Here is an 18,710-nt window from a genome sequence, read left to right on the forward strand (position 1 = left end):
TTAATTTTGAGGAATGTAAGAAAGCATTGGCAGAGATGATTATTTTAGATGAGCTGTCTTTTAGGTTTGTGGAGGGTTACGGTTTTAGGAAGTTTATGTCTATTACCCAACCTAGGTTCAATCCAATCCCTTGCCGCACAACAATTGCCAAAACTTGCTTTAGGGTGTTTTTAGATGAGAAACAAAAGTTGAAAAAGGCCCTAAGAGAGCAGCGGGTCTGCCTTACCACAGATACATGGACATCCGTTCAAAATTTGAACTACATGTGTCTCACTGCCCATTTAATAGATAGTGATTGGAAAATGCATAAGAGAATTCTTAGTTTTTGTTTAGTGGAAAATCACAAGGGTGAAACACTTGGGAAGGCGGTTGAGATGTGTTTACTTGATTGGGGGATAGACAAGATTCTAAGTATTACAGTTGATAATGTTGCCTCTAATAGTGGACTGATTTCTTTTATTCAAAAAAAGACTAAGCATAGGAAGACAACAATTTCAGGGCATAAATACTTGCATGTGAGGTGTAGTGCTCATATCTTAAATTTAATTGTTCGTGAAGGGTTAGTTGAAATGGATGAGACAATGGTGAAGGTGAGGAAATTTGTGCAATATGTGAGATTATCTCCACAAAGACAAAGCACATTTAAGTTATGTGCGGAGAAGGAGAAAGTTGACTTTAAAGGTTAGTTGTGCTTAGATGTGCCCACTAGGTGGAACTACACCTATATTATGTTGGAGAAGGCCGAGAAGTATCAAAAGGCTTTTGAGAGATTGGAGGAAGAAGATCCAAATTATCTTATGACAATTAGAGAGGAGGCAAAGGAAGATGGAGATGATATACATGAGGTTGCTTGGGGAATGGATGATGTGGAATGGGAAAAGATTAGGATTTTTTCAAAATTTCTTAAAATTTTCTATGATGCAACCATGCGGTTTTCGGGTGCTAATTATGTCACTAGCAATTCTTTCTTTTTGGAGCTCATGTCAATTCATGACACAATTGACTTGGAGTATGAAAAAGATAGTTATTTGTTGAGAAAAATGGCTGAAAACATGAAGACCAAATTTGAAAAGTATTGGGAGAACTTTGATAATATGAATCACTTGTTGTATGTAAGGTTAGTTCTTGATCCTCGATACAAGATGAGGTATCTTGAGTACTATTTTGGTACTTTGTATGAGAACCAAAAGGCTGTTGATATGGCAGAGAGAGTAAAGGCTGTTTTGGTGGATTTGTATAATACTTATTCTCAAAATCAAGTGGGGAGTAGTAGTGCTAGTGCTGCTGCACAAGCCCAAGGCCAAAAACCAAGTGGATCAATGGAGGGAGATAATTCTAGTGTGGTTGATGCAAAGGCAATGAGGATGATGGGATTTAAGAAGCGCTTGAGCAATTTTGATTCTTCAAATACCAAATCAGAGGTTGATAATTACTTGTTAGAGAGTTGTGAAGATGTCTTTGATGATAATTTTGATATTTTGGCTTGGTGGAAGGTTAATTCTCCACGAAACCGTGTGCTTTCAAGAGTTGCATGACATGTTCTTGTAGTTCCGGTATCCATTGTGGCCTTAGAATCTGCCTTTAGTACGGCTGGTCATGTCCTTAATCCCTTCCGGAGTTCATTGTCTCCACTTATGGTGGAAGCCCTCATTTGTGCTCAAAACTGGCTCCGTCCTTCATCGGCTCCAATCTGCCTTCGTGCTACCATGGATGATGTTAAGGAGTTTGAAAAGCTTGATGGAGGTATAACTATTATTTGTTATATTAAAAAAATATGAATTTCTATTTCTTTATTTGTTAAAAAAAATTCTACATGTCTATTATTATTATAAAAAAAAACTGAATGTCTTGGATTCTTGGCATATTTATTGTTTTATTGTACATTTTGCATGACTACTTTTTTCTTTATTAAAAAAAAAAAACGAATGTCTTGGATTCTTGGCTTATTTATTGTTTTTTTGTACAAGTGACTTTTATGTTTTTTTTTTCATTTTTTTTTTGTAGAACTCGTGAGTGATGCTACATTAACATCAGAACTAGGCATGTCCACACCAACGCCTATTGAAGCTCATGGTTGAAGATTGCTCTTTGCTCTTTGCTCTTTGCTCTTTGGACGGGTGGTATTTGACAACAACTTAACATGTTGATATTTACACTTTTTGTTATTAGACACTAGTAGACAGTGGCCACATATAGATATGGGCTTTTATTTTGTGCTTTGACAGTGGCCTATACATAGACAATATATGATATTAGGCAATAGGCAATGACATATGGCCAATTTATTTTGAGTCTTTGGCTATAATGCTATTATGTAGATATTGACATATGGACAATATGTGGACATTGACATATTACTAATGAAGGAATGAAATCTGCACTAGTTATTTTATTTTGACTTGTACAATTTATTTTTTAATCTTGTTTGTATTTGATGGGTGCCTGTAACAAGTTACAGATTAGTTTGAGACTTTGAGCACTAGAGCAATTTTTTGCTCTAAATTATTTCTGGATTTGTAGATTATTTCTGGATTTTTGAATATGTGTTGACAGGTTGTGCTTGTGCAAATGCATTGTTGACAGGTTATTTTTGGATTTACAAATATGTGATGTGTATTTTAATGAGTTGAATAGAAGCTCTAAAGCAGGTTATGAATTTATGACAGGTTGTGATTTATGAATCTGCTATGTGTTGTATTTTTGCATTTATGAATCTGTAGCAGGTTTTTTTTTTTTTTTTTTTTTGATGAATGCTATAATGTGTATTTCTGGATTTATGTTGAGCAAAAGCAAGTTATGAAAAATGTAAAATGCAAAGTAGGTTGTGATATTTTCTTGTTTGTAAATTGCATTATGGATGTGTAAAAAGACTCAAAAATGGCCAAAATAGGAAAGGCCCGAATCTGGGCCAAAAAGGGCAAAAACAGAAAGCTAAAAAGGGCCCAAAGATGGCCACTTGGCCAAAATAGATAAGGCCTAAATCTGGGCTATAACTGGTTCCTAGAAAAGGCCCAAAACAGGTTTCTAAATAAGGTTTAATTAGAGCATAAAAAGGTCATAAAACAAGTGGCTGAATACTGCATTTTAAAAGGAAAAAAACAAGTGGCTGAATACTGCATTTTAAAAGAAAAAAAAAGCCCAAACAGAATTTTTGGAAAAAAACCAAAGGCGCAACTGGCCCAAACTCTAGGCTCAAAAACCGAAAAACCGACCGAAACCAAAACCGATGGTGTTTCAACTATTTCGGTCGGTTTCGGTTGAGAAATTTGGAAACCGAATATTTCAGTTTCGGTTGGCCAGTTTAAAAAAAAAAAAAACCGACCGAACCGAACCAATTACAGCCCTACCGGATTGTGAAGACTAAGTCTAAGTCACTGAAGTAGTGAAGTGTGAACACTGAACAATTGAACATTGAAAAGCTATTAAGCATTAAAGCTAGGCAGGCCGGATCATTTGAAATTTGAATCATTAAAAATTTAGAGGACTGAACAAATAAAGGCCCAATTGTGAGTTTTAAAATACACTGATGGAGGCCCAACTCTGCCAAACAGCTGAAGCGTATGTATCTCCACTCAAATATTACAAATTTTATATTATATATTTAATATAAAATACAAAATAATAATATATAATAATATTTCGGTTCGGTTCAGTCAGTTCGGTGCATAAAAATTCTCCACCGAAAACCGAACCGAAATTTTCGGTTTTTTACATGGTAAAACCGAAACCGAACCGAAAATTTTGCGTCGGTTTGAAGCGATTTTTTCGGTTCCTCGGTTTTTTGCACACCCCTAGACCAAATTTTGTTAGATCCCATGGCATTGCAATGGGCAACCAAAAATGAATTAGCCTCAGCAGTCAGCACTAGCACTGAACCATAAGTTCTCGGCTGCTTAGCTCCAAAAGCAGGCCATATTGTAAAGCATAAAACAGGCTCCTGACTAAAGCCACCAGGCCTATTGAACACCCATAAATTATGTCTTAAGTTCACCCTCAGTCTGCACTCCACTCTAGCCTTCAACACCGGTCCTGGTATTTAGATTTACAAGTAATCTAAGATCTAGTCAGATCCAAATTATGCGTTTGTTTATATTCTTGGCAATGCTCGAGTATTTGTAGTTCTTTTAAAAATAGCCGTTCTTACTTTATCATGATGCTGAAGTTCTGGATATTCTCATCCCACTTGACGGAAAATTGTACATTGATTTTTACCAGAGCTTATGCATTTGTCCAATTTGTTTTGGTTTCCAAAATTTTCCAAACTACCCTACTTGGTGGAAATGCCGATGACACTAGTGGGTTCACAATGATGACCAAAAGAATTTAACTGATTTACCCTACAATCTGCCACACCAAAGGACCACACAATGCTTAACACAATACCAAAGTTGTCATACACAAAACAAGCCACAAGTACACAATTTACCTTAATTTGAAACCCCAAAAGATGGCATTGTTCAATATGACAAATTATTTCCAAGGGCTTGGGATTGCACACTAGATGCCTTTATTTCAACAATCACATAGATGCCAATAACCTTGTGGCTCAATGGCATGATCCCATTTTTTTAAGGGGAAAAACTTGGACTAAAATCCTCTCCACCACTTGTAAAAGGGGAGAGGACTAGCATATAACACAAAGCAGCCTTGAAAATCTTTAGATTTGAATCCGAAAGACAGCATATGTACTTGCTAAAATTTGCATCATCCCAGTACTAAAGCATTGTAGGCTGCCTATAGTAAATCCATGCGAACCTGCCATACAGCACTAGCTAACCAAACTGTCAATTTTTAATGGTTTCGGGTTTGATTTATGACCATATTCCGCATCCAATGAAACTCAGTCCTACATGCCACCTCATCTATGTAAGATCATCATATGCAACTAGCTATCCTGAATCACTGCTACCTATTCTATAAAGCGTGTGAAGCAACACAAACATTTCCAAGGGAGATGAGGATCATCCATAACTCACATAAAAGAGTTCATCTAACACTGTACTTTAGTATTTGGAAAATAGAAAACAATCTAATCTCATTATGATACCTACTTCTGAGTGCATGTAGAACAACTTTTAATCCTTTGATTTTCAAATCCGGTCTAGGAGAATAATGGCTCAAGCAAGTCTTACAAAGTCCATTGAAATCCATGGAAATTATGATCAATGTACTGCACCCCAACAACAATCATCCATCTACAACACAAGAACAAGAAAATACTAATTAAGGGTAGAACAAATGTTTGTAAGTATCTTACCCAAAAAGTTGCAACCAAAATTAGAAAAATGAAAAGAAAAAAAAATGATTAACAATATAAGAATAGTGTACTAATTTTCATACTTTGGCATTTTTAATATCCAGAGACAAACTAAATAGAAATAGAGGCAAAGTGGCAAGCCCTAAGATGAAAGCCAATTAGCAACTGTCACAGCCCTAACAAAGAAGCAGCTAAAGCCAAGAAGAAATTATGTCGGAACTTAGAAACTGAAGGTGGCAGCAGATGAAAGAGCACATTAACCATCTTGGTCCAGAATAGTGGATTAGAGATAAGGAAAGGAAAAGGTGGAAACAAATATCACATCCCCATACCAAATTTCATTCGATATCACATTCAAATATTTATCTAAGAAATTTGCAACTAGAAGTGACCAATTTATGGCAACAACAATAGAGGAAGGACAGTTTGTACAAAGTACATTTCACACTGCAAAAATAACTAAGCTTAAATGGAAGATAAGACTATCTAATATATTGATTTGAACTGATAAAGTTGTCTAATTTTTTTTTTTTTTTTTGAAAACAAGTTGTCTAAAATATTAATGTTAGCATTCACAAGGTTTTTCTCACTACCTAAAGACACGCTCTTTGTCTACTATACTTGCCATATCACGACTCTTAACTGCCAATATCAAATTTGCATATACAGGCGGTCTATAACCATGTCTGTTGCCGAATTCTACATGTTATACTATTTTGGATCTTCAAGTTTTTTATTAAAACTTTAAGTGGTTTATTGGTTAGCTAAGGTAAATCCAATGTGTTCACTTATCTTTCTAGCAGAGCCACCTGATTATTATCATTAGCAGAGAAGTATTCTTCAGACCCTGAAGTATAAGAAAACATCAACTACAAATCTGAAACTGAAACCAAAAGAATAGTGCTTTCAGTTTGACGTGCAATTATAAGGATGAAGAAATTACTTGATGAGGGAACATTGTTATCATCATCATCAATTCATCATACCCAACTACAGATTTAACTTCTTTATATTTAAAGGTTGAAACACCATTCAATAAATACCCATCTATAACTTCAGTTACTTCCTACTAGGAACAATTAAAATTTTCCTTCACCACTTTGGCTGGCTTTGTAAACAGGCAAGAAGCATCTAGAAATCCTACTAAAAAAGCTTTATTTCACCACCTTGCCTTAGAGTGCATGTACATAAAACTCCGCTCGAACCCTCTGACATTCATCATACATCATCATTGCAATCTGAGTGAATACAACAAATCAGTATGATCCTCAACTATTTTGACAATATTATCAATGAAATAAATCATTCAGACTAGATAAAATATGGGAAAGACCTTCCCATTTCCATTCATTGTTTCTATTGTTCAAATCAGCCAAAAAATCAAATTTTTGACTCATCAAATAAGCAACGAAAATTACAAGAATCACATTGAGATAAGCAATCAAAACCAAAATGGACTACCAAATTTTGTGTGTAACTATCATTTTTGCAAGATAATACATACGCTTTGGGCTTTTTGATCCTTCACTATCCATGAAGGACTTTTAAGGAAATGAAAGATAAACACCTAACGGTCAAAATGTTAATTAAATGCGGAAGCAACAAAAAATGTCTCTTTTCAAGAGAGCAATGAACTAAGTAAAGTGCTTAAGGAGATCAAGTTGGATTCTACAGAATTTTATTACTTCTCTTAAATCCATAAAAAGTATAATATATAGTGTTCAATCTCTCATCTTTCTACATGAGTTTTCAAAAGACAGTCTTCTCACCAAATCTACTGAAGAGAAAATTCACCAATACTTTCAAAGTAGACAACAAAAACAAATCCAAGTCAATCCATATTTGATGCTTGCTCTTCATCTAGTCTTCTCTTGCCCTACAAAAGGAAAGAGAGTAGGCATTCTTTCATTGAGAGAGAGAGATAGAGAGAGATGGGATTACCTAAATCAAAAAGAAAAACCCAATAATGGGGAAACTAATAAGGCAGAAAAATTACTTAATGTCATACCCAAAATCTCCATCCAAACTATTTGAAATGCAAACCACTCCCATGACAACCCCACTCCCTAAAAGAGGACAAATACAAGATGTATACGGCTATCCCAATTGTTGCCAATGGATTCACATCTCTGTTATAATAAAAGTTCCCCACATCATAAATAGGATTTGTCATCGCCAAAAAAAAAAACCCAGATGTATTGTATTTTGTATACTGGCAACTCACCAGAACATTGGCAGTAATAACCATGACCGAACAATCTACAAGAAGAGTCCCCTTCTTTCCCAATCCATAAAAGATAAACTTGAATTTATTTATTTCCTACCACCATTTACTGCTTTGCTACTTATCTTTAACAAGACCATATCATACCCTGAATAATCATATATATTATGTAGGCTATGAAATTTGATTGCTTACAGATCCACTTGGGCTCGAACATTCATAATATTATCTATACATAATATAGACCTTCCTATTTTTCATTTATCAAATAATGTACGTTATCAATAAATTCAACTGGTTACTTGCAGCTTGATACCCACAACAAACATATGGCTTTCAAATCTCAGTAGTAATCACCAAGGACCCAACACTCATTCAATTGATAATGGAGTAACAGATACTTCACATGTTGAACATAAGGGTTCCTCTTCAATTGATCAACCCATAAAAGTTAAAAAGAATTTTACTAAAACAAAATATTTTCAGGAATAGATTTTCTGAAACTATCTTTTTCCAAATTGATGAACCATTAACATAATAAATTAGGTGAAAAGTACGAATGTAAAGACCATAAAATATCCTTGATTTCACATGAGTGACTACAGATAAACATTTCATACTGAAAAGCAACCACAAAGGACTAGGACCCTTTTAATGAGCATTATTTTTGCCAAATTAAGCTCCAGTTGAATACACAAACCATAAAGCACTGCAAACCTAATAAAACACTAATTTACAATCCCGAAACAGTCCACAAAGCTAAAACCAGGTCTTTTTCTATTTTAGTGTGTCCCTTTGACAACTTAGGAGTATGACGGCAGCCTCTGAAGCTCAGCTGTCTGCACCACGACAACAAACTTTATTAAACAGTAAATTCTCTCTGTCTTCTTTCTCCTCCTTTCTTCCCTCAAGAATCTACAAATCAAGATATTGAAAAGAAGTACTGATTCGTATAATAATTGAGGGATTAAAGAGAAGCAAAAGGAGAATCTACAAATGAAAACTCGGAATACGCAGAAACTGAAAAAGTCAGTTCAAGGATTAGAGCTGAATTCACTCTCAAAGCCAATACATATTGCTGAGTGCGAGTTTAATTACCCTCATACGTGCATTAATTACGTAACTTATTAGGGTCACAACTCATACACAAAGATAAAACTTTGAACTTGGTAATTTACAACCTAGACCACCAACACCACAAAAAATAACAAAAAACCCAGATAAAGAATCAGCTTATACATCAACAACACAAGATGAATAAAAGAAGCAATACCACACCTACACCTACACCTACCTACCACCAAAACAAACAGCTCATTCAAACAAACATATAATTCCAAAACCACAAAACAGTACTATAATGTAATTGAAAAAGAAATGAATATAAATTAGTGGAGATCAAATGAAAAGAGAAATTACCTTCAGGAGTCCAACCATAGCTGCGGCGAGAGACAGAGAGCATTGAATTAAGCAATGCAGAAGCAGTGGCTGTGTGATAAGGAAGCATCGATTCCACACAGCAACTCAGCTCCACGGGCGACCTTTTTCCCAACAAATAAAAATATCATTAGTTCAAATATCAAAAAGATTCATTCATTTCATTGAGAAAGTTTTTGTTTTTGTTTTGAAGTGTTACCTGAAAATGCGGTTGGAGAGGGAGTTTTGTTTGGGGATGCGAAATGGTGAGCTTGCGGGTCTGGCTCCGGGACCTGCAGCGAACCTCGATGCCACTGTGGTTCGAGCCGCTGTGGATCGAAGGACGGACTTGGCGGCTCTGGCGGCGGCGAATGACATGGCTCTGCCTCTGGGGTTTTGGTTTTGGTTTTGGTTTGAGGCTGCGTTTTTGTTTCAAGGGTTTTGCATTTCTTTTGGGGTTTTAGGTTTCAGTAAAGGTCTTTGTGTGTATACGCTCGTACGAGAATGGTGAGCCATATTGGATTATTATTTATTTTTTTATTTTTTTTAAGAGCCATATTGGAATTTTGATATAGGGTAAAGTAGTAAAATACTCCTACAAAAACCATAGCTAATTGCTCATCAACTTTTCAAAATCATTTAATTTGACACGTAAGCACAAACGGCATATAATATTGTTTGTGCTCACTTTTCCAAAAACTAACAGTTCATTTAGTAATATTGTTCTAGTAATAAAATGTGTAGAAATACGTGTAATATTATTTAAAAATAGAAAACAAGTGTTTAAACACATATACTAAACGGGTTCTAAAATTGTCGTAAGTTAAATTGCCACAATTAAGGACCTGTTTGGTAATGTTGTTTAAACGACAATTTTTGTTGTTTAAATAGCACAACACATATTTCTACAACATTTTTTCAATCACACGTATTTTCACAACAATTAAATAACGTTACTAGAATAACATTACCAAACGGGCCTAGTCCCACTATGATTGTACAAAGGAAGTGTTTTAGTGAATACTAAATGATTGAATCAAATATTGAGTATGGAGCAAAATAAGGATTAGTCTCCGTTTAGAAGCAGCTTATTTAGCTTTTTTGTTAAAAACTTTTTGTTGAAAGTGTGATAAAATATACTTGTATCTTGAAAAAAATTTTAAGAATTGAAAATTTGGGAAAATGTGAGGTTTTCAAAAATGTAAATAAAAGCTAAAAATAAGCTTTCAAACTATCGTAAGTGTGGTCAGTGTTTAGGGGCAAATTAGATTTTTTTGAATAGTTTGGGTAATATATGTCATTAATCCAAAATTTGGGGGTAGTTTTTGTATTTTAGTATTTGATATACTATTATGAGTTGGGATTGTGTCCACTGCACTAATGCACTGGACATAAGCCTTGTCCTACTATTATTAGTATGTAAGATAAAACTTAAGTAAACTATTCTCTATGTGTGCAGTATACTAGGTTCTCATTTGAATTCAAACACATAATTATAATAAAATAAATTTTCCTTATGTCCCTCTGTATACAATTGGGTGATAGGTTTAATGGACTTGAAGCATATGTCATAAACTCATATATCTTAATTTACATCCACCATACTATCATTACCAATGATGGCTCTAAGAATTGTTTATAGGGTAGTCATTAAAAAATTTAAATTATAGAAAATTTAATAAAAAGATAACTTGAATATGAGAGTAATAAAGTGAGGGAGAATCTAAAATAATAATAGATAAGAAAAAAAATGGGGAGAGAGAGACAAGGGCAAAGAGAAATGTAAAATACATGTTGTAATTGCATGCCAAGCTGCTGAGAAGAGCAGAGCTACTAGCATTGCCGAGGAGAACTCATGGCCACATTATCTCTCTTGGTACCATTTTTATAAGGAAAAATTATATTATGAATTATTTTTTATGTAATAGATTGAACGAGTTATGAATCTAAATGATTAGAGGTTTTTATTTTTGAATGACCTTTTTTTTGTATATTTTGTTCATTTGTTGTTATTTGGCCTAATATTGTTGTTGTTTGGGATATATTTGCTGTTATTTGGACCAATTTTTATTGTTGTTATTTGGTTTTTTATTTTATTTTTTTTGTTTATGGATTATATTTGGTGGGCCAAGATTATTCTTGTGATTAATACTAGAGACACAAAAATTTTACGACATCCCTAATTTAATATTCCAATTTTTTTTAATTAAATTGATTTTAAATTAAAGATCGTGGTGGGCCCTTGTGTGAGTTGGTATGCTAATTTAGGAATGTTACATTTTGTTGTGTCCCTAGTATTACACTTATTACTTATAAGTGTTGAACCCAAATTTATGGGATCCCAAGTCAGAGTGTTAAATATTTGTTTTTACCTAGACAAAATAGGTATGTAGACACCCCATTTTTTAACTCCAAATTAACCTCACTTGCATGGCATTGCATATCATCACCATCTCATGTCTTTAGGGAAAAACTGTAATTTTGGTCGTTTGATCTCCAAATAATTTTCATAAAATCAATCTTGAGGTCATAACTATCAAAACAACAGTTCATGAATATTAATTGGACAACTAGATTAAAAGATATCAAGAAAACATGTTTTAACGATAAAGTGCCCTTAATGAATTAAATCCCGACCATAGGTGATTATGATCTCTTAATTTTAATTGGTCTATTTTTAGTCCAATTTAAATTAAATGATGTCTTATGATCCTATTGGCTGAGAATAGAGTCCACGATAAGGTTGCATGCATCTAATTTAATCCAACATCAAAGTATTTAACCCAAAGTTCAATTGATTAATTAATTAATTAATTAACTTTTTGACCTTAAGATTCAAGAAAATCATAGAAGGAAGTCAAAATTCGGAAGAACCATATCCCAATTGAAAATGGAGACAAACGAAACAAAAAATGAAAAGATCTAGAGGATTTGGGACCAAGTGCTAATCGACACTTGGATCAGATTTCCAAATTTTCTTCCCCTTTTAGTTTAGCTTGCTCCCCAATTACTTTGTCCTCGTTTCCTACGTTTTTTCTTCAAAACCTAATTTTTTAGGAATCCCACATTGCTTGGAGACTCATCTCTAACCCCCCACCCCCCCCCCCCCCCCACTTCTATTATAAATACACCAACAATTCAAAAACACATCAAGTATCTCAGAAACTCAAGAAATTCGAAGAGCTTCCTAGAAAATTGAGATTTCTCTCTCCCTCTATCCCTATTCTCTAGAGTTAGTAGTAGGCATGTGTCTTTGGTGTCTTGGATCTCTTGGTCTCAATTCACTAGAAGAGATAGTTTGGAGTCTTTGGACCTCATGGTTTCAAGCTACCAACTTCCTACTCACAAACCCCTCTAGAAGAGTTTTCTTACTTGGAGTGCTGGTGCATGTAGGTAAGGTTTCTAAGCCTTTCTTTTTCATTATCACTATAAGGGATAGTTTTTCACACGTTCTTGCTTGTTAGCATGTTAGATCTAGGATATTTATAGTCTTTCCATGAATTAGGGGTTTTCAATAACATGTCCACATACTCTTGGATTACTGTTTTTCAATTTCATATAACATGGTCATACTATTAAATTAGGATTTGTCACACATCACACACATATTCATCATCTCTTCCAATTTCAATCTAAGCATGCCCAAAATATGGTTTCATCGTGCTCTTATTTGTTTCAATATCTTTGCAATCACATGTTCTTGGATGATATAAACTCTTAAATGATATGATATGATCATTGGCCACCAAATTAAGAATAAAAAATTGGTTTCACCATGTAGGTTGGGTGCCTAAGACATTCCCAATCATGTAACCTAGCCCCTGAACTTAGAAGAAGGAATAATAGATTAGACTTATACTTGTAATCTTCTCTTTCTAGATTGTAACTAGGAATGAAAGTGTTATATTTTGTTTTAGATTGTATCTAAGATCGAAGCAATGTAATTTTTAGTTATTATCAAAGAGATGTACGAATAATTTCAAATTATCAATAACAATGATGTTCTTTTTTCAATTATTTTAGTTTCTTATTTTCTTTATTAAAATAAGTATCGACTGCGTTGTAAAACTCTTTACCTATGAGAGATGATAACAATAGTAGAATTTCTATTGTCTCTTGAGAGACACCAACTTGACTCCACCCATTTGCGTGGGTTATGTCAAAACCTTATTTTTGAAGGTTTAGGCCAGAGGCACGATCTCTCACAAGGTATAATTATTATATCTAATTTTTTTAGAGTATAATATTTTTTGGGCAAGTCAAGGTGTTCCTATGAACACCCTGGCTTCTATGTAGAGTGGCCCATGTTCAGTCCATGGAGTTTTCGAAGTATCTTATAAAATAGCTTGGTCGAAGGCTAGGACACAACTTTCTTATATAAAAAAAAATCCTTGTAAAAGATGAAACAATTTTTGTTGCGTAGGTCAATACAACCATGTAAGTTTTACTCTATTAGGATATATCTATATACCTCAATAGAGTATTATTGAAATTCTTACTTTTCTAGTCCCAATATCAAAAATAATTGAAGACTTTTCATTATACCAATATTTTGACTTATTAGAAATTATCTTGTAACAGTCATTATTCAGCACTGTTCATCCGTCATTATGTTAGTTATAATTCATGCAGAAAATTTGGAATTATTACTGACAGTTATTGTGTGACACTGTTCACTACTGTGCAGAACTGTTTACTTTCACTACTCACTTTATTATTATGAATTTACTATTCATCTTTTGGCTTTTTCACTTTTGTATTCCTATATTTATAGCATTTGTATGAGTTAGAATAGGCAAGCTCATAGCAAGCTAATAGAAGCCTTAGGCATAGAAGAAGATAAGAACATTAGTCCCTTTGTATCAAAACCCCTCTCCGATCCTCTATTAGTCCCAAAAAAATCCTTCCTTGTATTAAAAAAATTATCCTTGTATCAGAGGAATCATCCTTGGATTATTTTGAAGAATTTGAGTGAGTTAAGTATTATTCAAGTAAGTTTATTATCTTTTCAAAATAGAATTTTATTATCAGTTTTTATATATTGTACTGTTATTTTGTTCTTGCAACACATTTCTTTCTTAGCATCCATCCTTATTATTCTCTTACTGCCCAGTAACTGTTAGTAATAATTCCAAATTTTATGTGAACAGCAACTGCACAGTGAAAGATAAATAGTGCCGCATAGTGATTGTTAGAAGATAATTTCTAATACATCCAAATACTAATATAGTGAAAAGTCTTCAATAATTTATGATATTGGGACTGAAGTGGCAATATAGTGAAAACTCCTCATGCACAAAGTGTTTGGGAGTCTAGGGCGAAAAAGGGTTTAAGCCATAGGGTAAGCAGCATATTGTAATTATCTCTAAAATAAAATGCTTGGTTTTGTTTAATATTGATTGTGTCATCTATGATCTATCTCTATTAATAATCTAAAGTCTAAGCATTAAGTGTGGTCAGATTACTAAGCACACATCTATTGTGAAAATGTTTCCTTGATCATACTTATCACTTATTGTTAGTTAACTTCCAAAATTATAGGCAAGATTTTCACATAGCCTTTCCAAATGGAATCATGATCCCTTGATCAAGCAATTTGGCAACGGATCGGCGTGTTTGTGATAATATTGCTAACCAAAATGAAAACAATGCTCCCAATTCAGAATTCAATTTTTCAAAAAAAAAAAAAAATAAGAATCAAAATTCAATTAGGATTTATGAAGTTACGATGAGTAACTCACTTCTGAATACAAATAATTCCGCTTGCATATCAGAAACAAAAAAGTGGCCTTGCCATCAAGCATTGCTTTCTTGACTTGCTCTTACTTCGGCTCATCTTTACTAAAGCACTAAGTTCTAGTGGTATGCAAATTGCCCGTGAGACATCCACTCCATTCCCTGAGGCATCAAAGTGTGCATCCCCTGTAAGTTTTAGTGCCCGTTTGGTTGGGCTTTTAGGGGCTAAAACGCAGCTTTTACATAAAGCTGGGTTTCTTTGGGCGTTTGGTGAAGCAAAACGCAATTTTTGGGTAAAAGTTGCATTTTGGGCAAAGGCAAAAACGCTAAATCCGTTTATGGAGGTCTGGATGTCCATAAGCAAAACGTCCATCAACGTTTTCAGCTATTCGTTGGGCTGAGTACTAAAATTACCGAATCACCCTCTCATCTCATCTCTCTGCTTCGCTGAAATCCCTGACCCTCATTCCTCTCACCTCTTCTTTGCTCTGCCCTCTCCGTGATGCTACCGATCTCTCTGTGGTAAGTCATCCGTGACTTCTTCTTCTTCTTCCTCTTTTGCTTTCTTCTTCCTCTTCTTCTTCTTCCTCTTCTGCTTTCTTCGTTTTCTCTGATTTGTAATTTTTTTTTTAAAATTTATTTATGAGACTTTCTGATCTGAGAAAGTCTTTTTGAAGGTATGCATTTGATCAAAAAAGCACCAAGCAAGACTGACCTGCTACCAAAAACCTCCAGGTACGCATTTGAATTTTTTTTTTTTTTTAGATCTGAACAAACAGGGTGTATTTGATCTAACTTTATTTGTACCTTTTTGAGTTTTTGAGGGTTTGGAGATTTAATGATGACCCATTTGGTTCTTTAGTTGATTGGGTTTTGAAATTTTTTTGTTTCAGATTTAGAAATTTTTGCAAATGGTTTTGAAATAAAGCCCCATTTGTTTGTTTGGCCAAAATGAAACCATATTATGATTTATTGATGTTCTTTTCTTCTTCTTCTTCTTTTTTTTATTTTTTTTTTATTTTTTTTTTATGTTTATGAAACTCTGCATGTGTCTGTGCTTAGCTTAGTGTGTCATATATTTTGTTCATAGCCTGGAAAAAAAAGGGTTTGGGTAACAGTTAGTCACTCTATTTTGAGTTTGTTATATTTGAGTTGGTTTGTATTGCATTTAGGGGAATTATCATTGTGAAGTTACGTCGTGTGTTGCTTTGTAATCCTGAGTTATTTGTTGTGAATTTTACGTTTTATGTGTTGCTAGCTTTCTCTTTAATTCTCTGGTTTTGTGCAATATAGGAGCTTTTTGATTGTAAAGTTGTGAATTATATATTGTTTTACGCACTGGGTTTCTTTCTATTTTCACTATTGCATAGAAAAAAAAAAAAAAAAAAAAAAAAACCCTGAACTTTCAGTACTTGAAGTTGAAAGTTTTGTTGAATTTATTATGTGAGAAATTTAGGGAATATAAGAAAAAAATTGTCCATGATTTTCCTCGTTTGTCTAATATTTCAAAAAGAATATAAGAAAGAAATTTCAGTACTTGAGTATTTCAAAAATTGTTCTCATTTGTTGTTTGGCTGACTTGGTTCCAGCCTCTGCCCAGCAGCAGCTGCATCATGGGGCATGCCCAGCAGCAGCAGCTGTTGCATCAACTGCTGCTAGCAGCTGCTGCTGCTGGGCATGCCCCATCAGCTGCTGCTGCTGGGCATGCCCCATCAGCTGCTGCTGCTGGGGCATTCCAATAAATTGTTTCATAAATAAATTTTATAACAATATGTGTCTGTGCATATATATATTCCTTTTATATACATAATTAGTGCACAACTTATAGGTAATAAATAGATGGACATAAATGTACTTCCCTTATTAACACATAAAAATGAGTCAACAGATTGACATAAATATCAAGTTTGATGACTTTTTTTGTTTTTTTGTTTTTTTTGTTTTTTTTTGAGAAGAATCAAGTTTGATGACTTGGAAGATTTAATGAAGATAATTCACTCTCCTTCTCTAGGAATGCACTGCATAATAAAAAATATGAACTAGTTACTTGAGCAAATTGACACATATTTAATTATTTTCACTCATTTAAGTGTAAACTTATTTTTTATGTTATTGATTGTGTGTTTTTTGCATTTTTTGCAATCTTCTATTTTTTGCATTTCTTATGGTTGGTTAACTTTATAGATGGGTAAAAAGACCACTTCCAACCCCGAGGTAAAAAAGGCTAGAGCAGATTGGGATATTAATCCAACGTGGACAACTACTTTTTGTAACCTTTGCGTGGAACAAATTCAAGCCGGGAATAGAACAAAAGGTGCTGGCTTTAGTACCAAAGGTTGGTTCAATTTGGTGACCAAATTTTGTGATGAGACCAGTCAAAACTATGATAAGGACCCATTAAAAAGTAGGTGGGTTGTATTAAAAGGTGATTGGAAAGTGTGGGAACAATTGAGGAATCTTGACACAGGTTTAGGTTGGGATGCAGTGAAGGGAACGATTGTTGCTCCTGATTATTGGTGGGACCTAAAGTTGAAGGTGAGTTGAGTATTTTATTAATATGTAGTTAGTTGGAGATAGTTTTTTTTTTAAAAATATTATTCTTATATGAGTGAAATTACAATTACATTTTGTAAGAATTACCCAAAGCTAAAAAATTTCGAGAGAAAGGTCCACAGAATCTAGAACAACTTGAGATAATGTTTAGGGATGTTATAGCAATTGGGGTAGCTGCATGGACCCCTTCTTCAGGTACATTACCTCTAATAATGCCAAAAGAGGGTGCTGGTGATTCAGATGGTAGCTCCGAATTTAAGGATAACCAATGTGACATGAGTGTAGACATTGATAGTTTGCAGCAAGGACATACTTGTCAATCACGTAGTTTAGGACAAAAGCGAGCTAGTGAATCAATACCCTCATAGAAGAAAAAGAAGAAGATAGGAGGAGCTGCAATGTTGGACAATCGTATTAGTCAATTAATAACTGTATGTCAGAATAGGTCTAAAGGTACTTCTCGAGAGTCACCAAGTTCAATTGATAATATAATGGCGATTGTGAGAGCACTTCCTGGAGTGGAAAGTACGTTTGTGGTTCAAGCTTCCATTATCTTACTAAAAAAGTCACGTAGGGAGATGTTCCTAACTTTCAAGGACCCAGAGTCACAACTAGAGTGGCTACAAGCAATGATTTATAACCAAAAGAAGTGACTAACCTTATGTGGTATTAACTGTGTTGTATTAACTTTAAACTAAGTTAGCTATGTTGTATTTGCTATGTTGTATTTGCTATGTTGTATTAACTTTAAACTAAGTTATGTGATATTTAGTATTAGCTTTGGAATAATATATGTGTAATGTAAACACATTTGAAATTTTCATTACAGTGTTATATACTTGATGTTCTGAATTGTCTTGGTATGTTGTGAATTGTCTTGATTGAGTATTTGTTACTTTGTTGTGTAGCTTAAACCAATATGGATGATTATAATGGTACTCATGAGAGTGGCCATTTTATGGAACTATTAATGGATGGGGATTACAGAAATTATTGTGATGATCATGATGGTGGTGATTATAACAATGCTGACAATAATAATGATGGTGCGGACAATAATAATGATGGTGATAACAATGATGATGATGATGATGATGATGATGGTGAGAGTAGTGACAGTGATGATGATAGTGAAGGTGATTCTGATGATGATGATAGTAATGACGATTCTGACGAGGAGTTTTACCAGCTTGTGACAGTTACCTGTGAAGCAGTTGTGACGTATTTCAATAAGTACATTAATAAGACTCCTTGTTATGATTCTGAACAAACAGGGTGAGATTGGCTGAGACGCTGTATGGAAAGTAATCAGAATTTGTGTTACAATATGTTTAGAATGAGAAAGGAGGTGTTTCATAATTTGTGTCAAGTTTTACAACATGACTTTGGACTTCAACATTCAAGGAATATAAGGTTAGAAGAGTTAGTGGCATTGTGTTTAGTGATACTTGGTCATGGAACATGTAACCGAATGGTTCAAGAATTATTTCAGCATTCGGGTGAAACCATAAGTAGACATTTTGA

General features: G+C 34.1%; 2 protein-coding genes and 1 pseudogene across 11 annotated transcripts; 2 read left to right on the plus strand and 1 right to left on the minus strand.

The window, feature by feature from the left end:
* The first annotated feature begins 728 nt into the window (after positions 1-728).
* On the plus strand, positions 729-1,535 carry LOC142635201 (zinc finger BED domain-containing protein RICESLEEPER 1-like). The gene has a single exon (XM_075809399.1). It carries the CDS (start codon positions 729-731, stop codon positions 1,533-1,535), a length of 807 nt encoding a protein of 268 aa, XP_075665514.1.
* A 3,407-nt stretch (positions 1,536-4,942) lies between these two features.
* On the minus strand, positions 4,943-9,395 carry LOC142636506 (protein NUCLEAR FUSION DEFECTIVE 6, mitochondrial). 10 transcript variants are annotated; one of them, XR_012844350.1, is made up of 5 exons: positions 9,118-9,395; positions 8,901-9,022; positions 7,027-7,133; positions 6,424-6,495; positions 5,059-5,195 (listed from the first exon to the last, which is right to left on the minus strand). XR_012844350.1 is itself a non-coding variant. In XM_075810755.1 (4 exons), exons 1-3 carry the CDS (start codon positions 9,273-9,275, stop codon positions 6,476-6,478), a joined length of 300 nt encoding a protein of 99 aa, XP_075666870.1. In that variant the 5' UTR covers positions 9,276-9,395; the 3' UTR covers positions 4,943-5,195; positions 6,429-6,475. The 10 variants fall into 10 exon arrangements, 6 of the variants coding, with proteins under 6 accessions (XP_075666870.1, XP_075666873.1, XP_075666868.1 ...); XR_012844352.1 differs by lacking the exon at positions 7,027-7,133 and having other exon boundaries at positions 4,943-5,195; XR_012844351.1 differs by lacking the exon at positions 6,424-6,495 and having other exon boundaries at positions 4,943-5,195.
* A 7,422-nt stretch (positions 9,396-16,817) lies between these two features.
* Positions 16,818-17,839, plus strand: LOC142634492 (uncharacterized; annotated as a pseudogene).
* Positions 17,840-18,710: the final 871 nt, after the last annotated feature.

This window comes from Castanea sativa, chromosome 5 (assembly GCF_040712315.1).
Source record: "Castanea sativa cultivar Marrone di Chiusa Pesio chromosome 5, ASM4071231v1".
Classification (NCBI taxonomy): Eukaryota; Viridiplantae; Streptophyta; class Magnoliopsida; order Fagales; family Fagaceae; genus Castanea; species Castanea sativa.

Coding starts and splice junctions, on each gene's coding strand:
- LOC142636506 (XM_075810755.1), bottom strand. CDS start 9,275: ATGTCATTCGCCGCCGCCAGAGCCGCCAAGTCCGTCCTTCGATCCACA. Junction 9,023..9,117: donor CTCTCCAACCGCATTTTCAG/GTAACACTTCAA, acceptor GTTGGGAAAAAG/GTCGCCCGTGGAGCTGAGTT. Junction 6,496..8,900: donor CTATGGTTGGACTCCTGAAG/GTAATTTCTCTT, acceptor GTATTCACTCAG/ATTGCAATGATGATGTATGA.
- LOC142635201 (XM_075809399.1), top strand. CDS start 729: ATGTTGGAGAAGGCCGAGAAGTATCAAAAGGCTTTTGAGAGATTGGAG.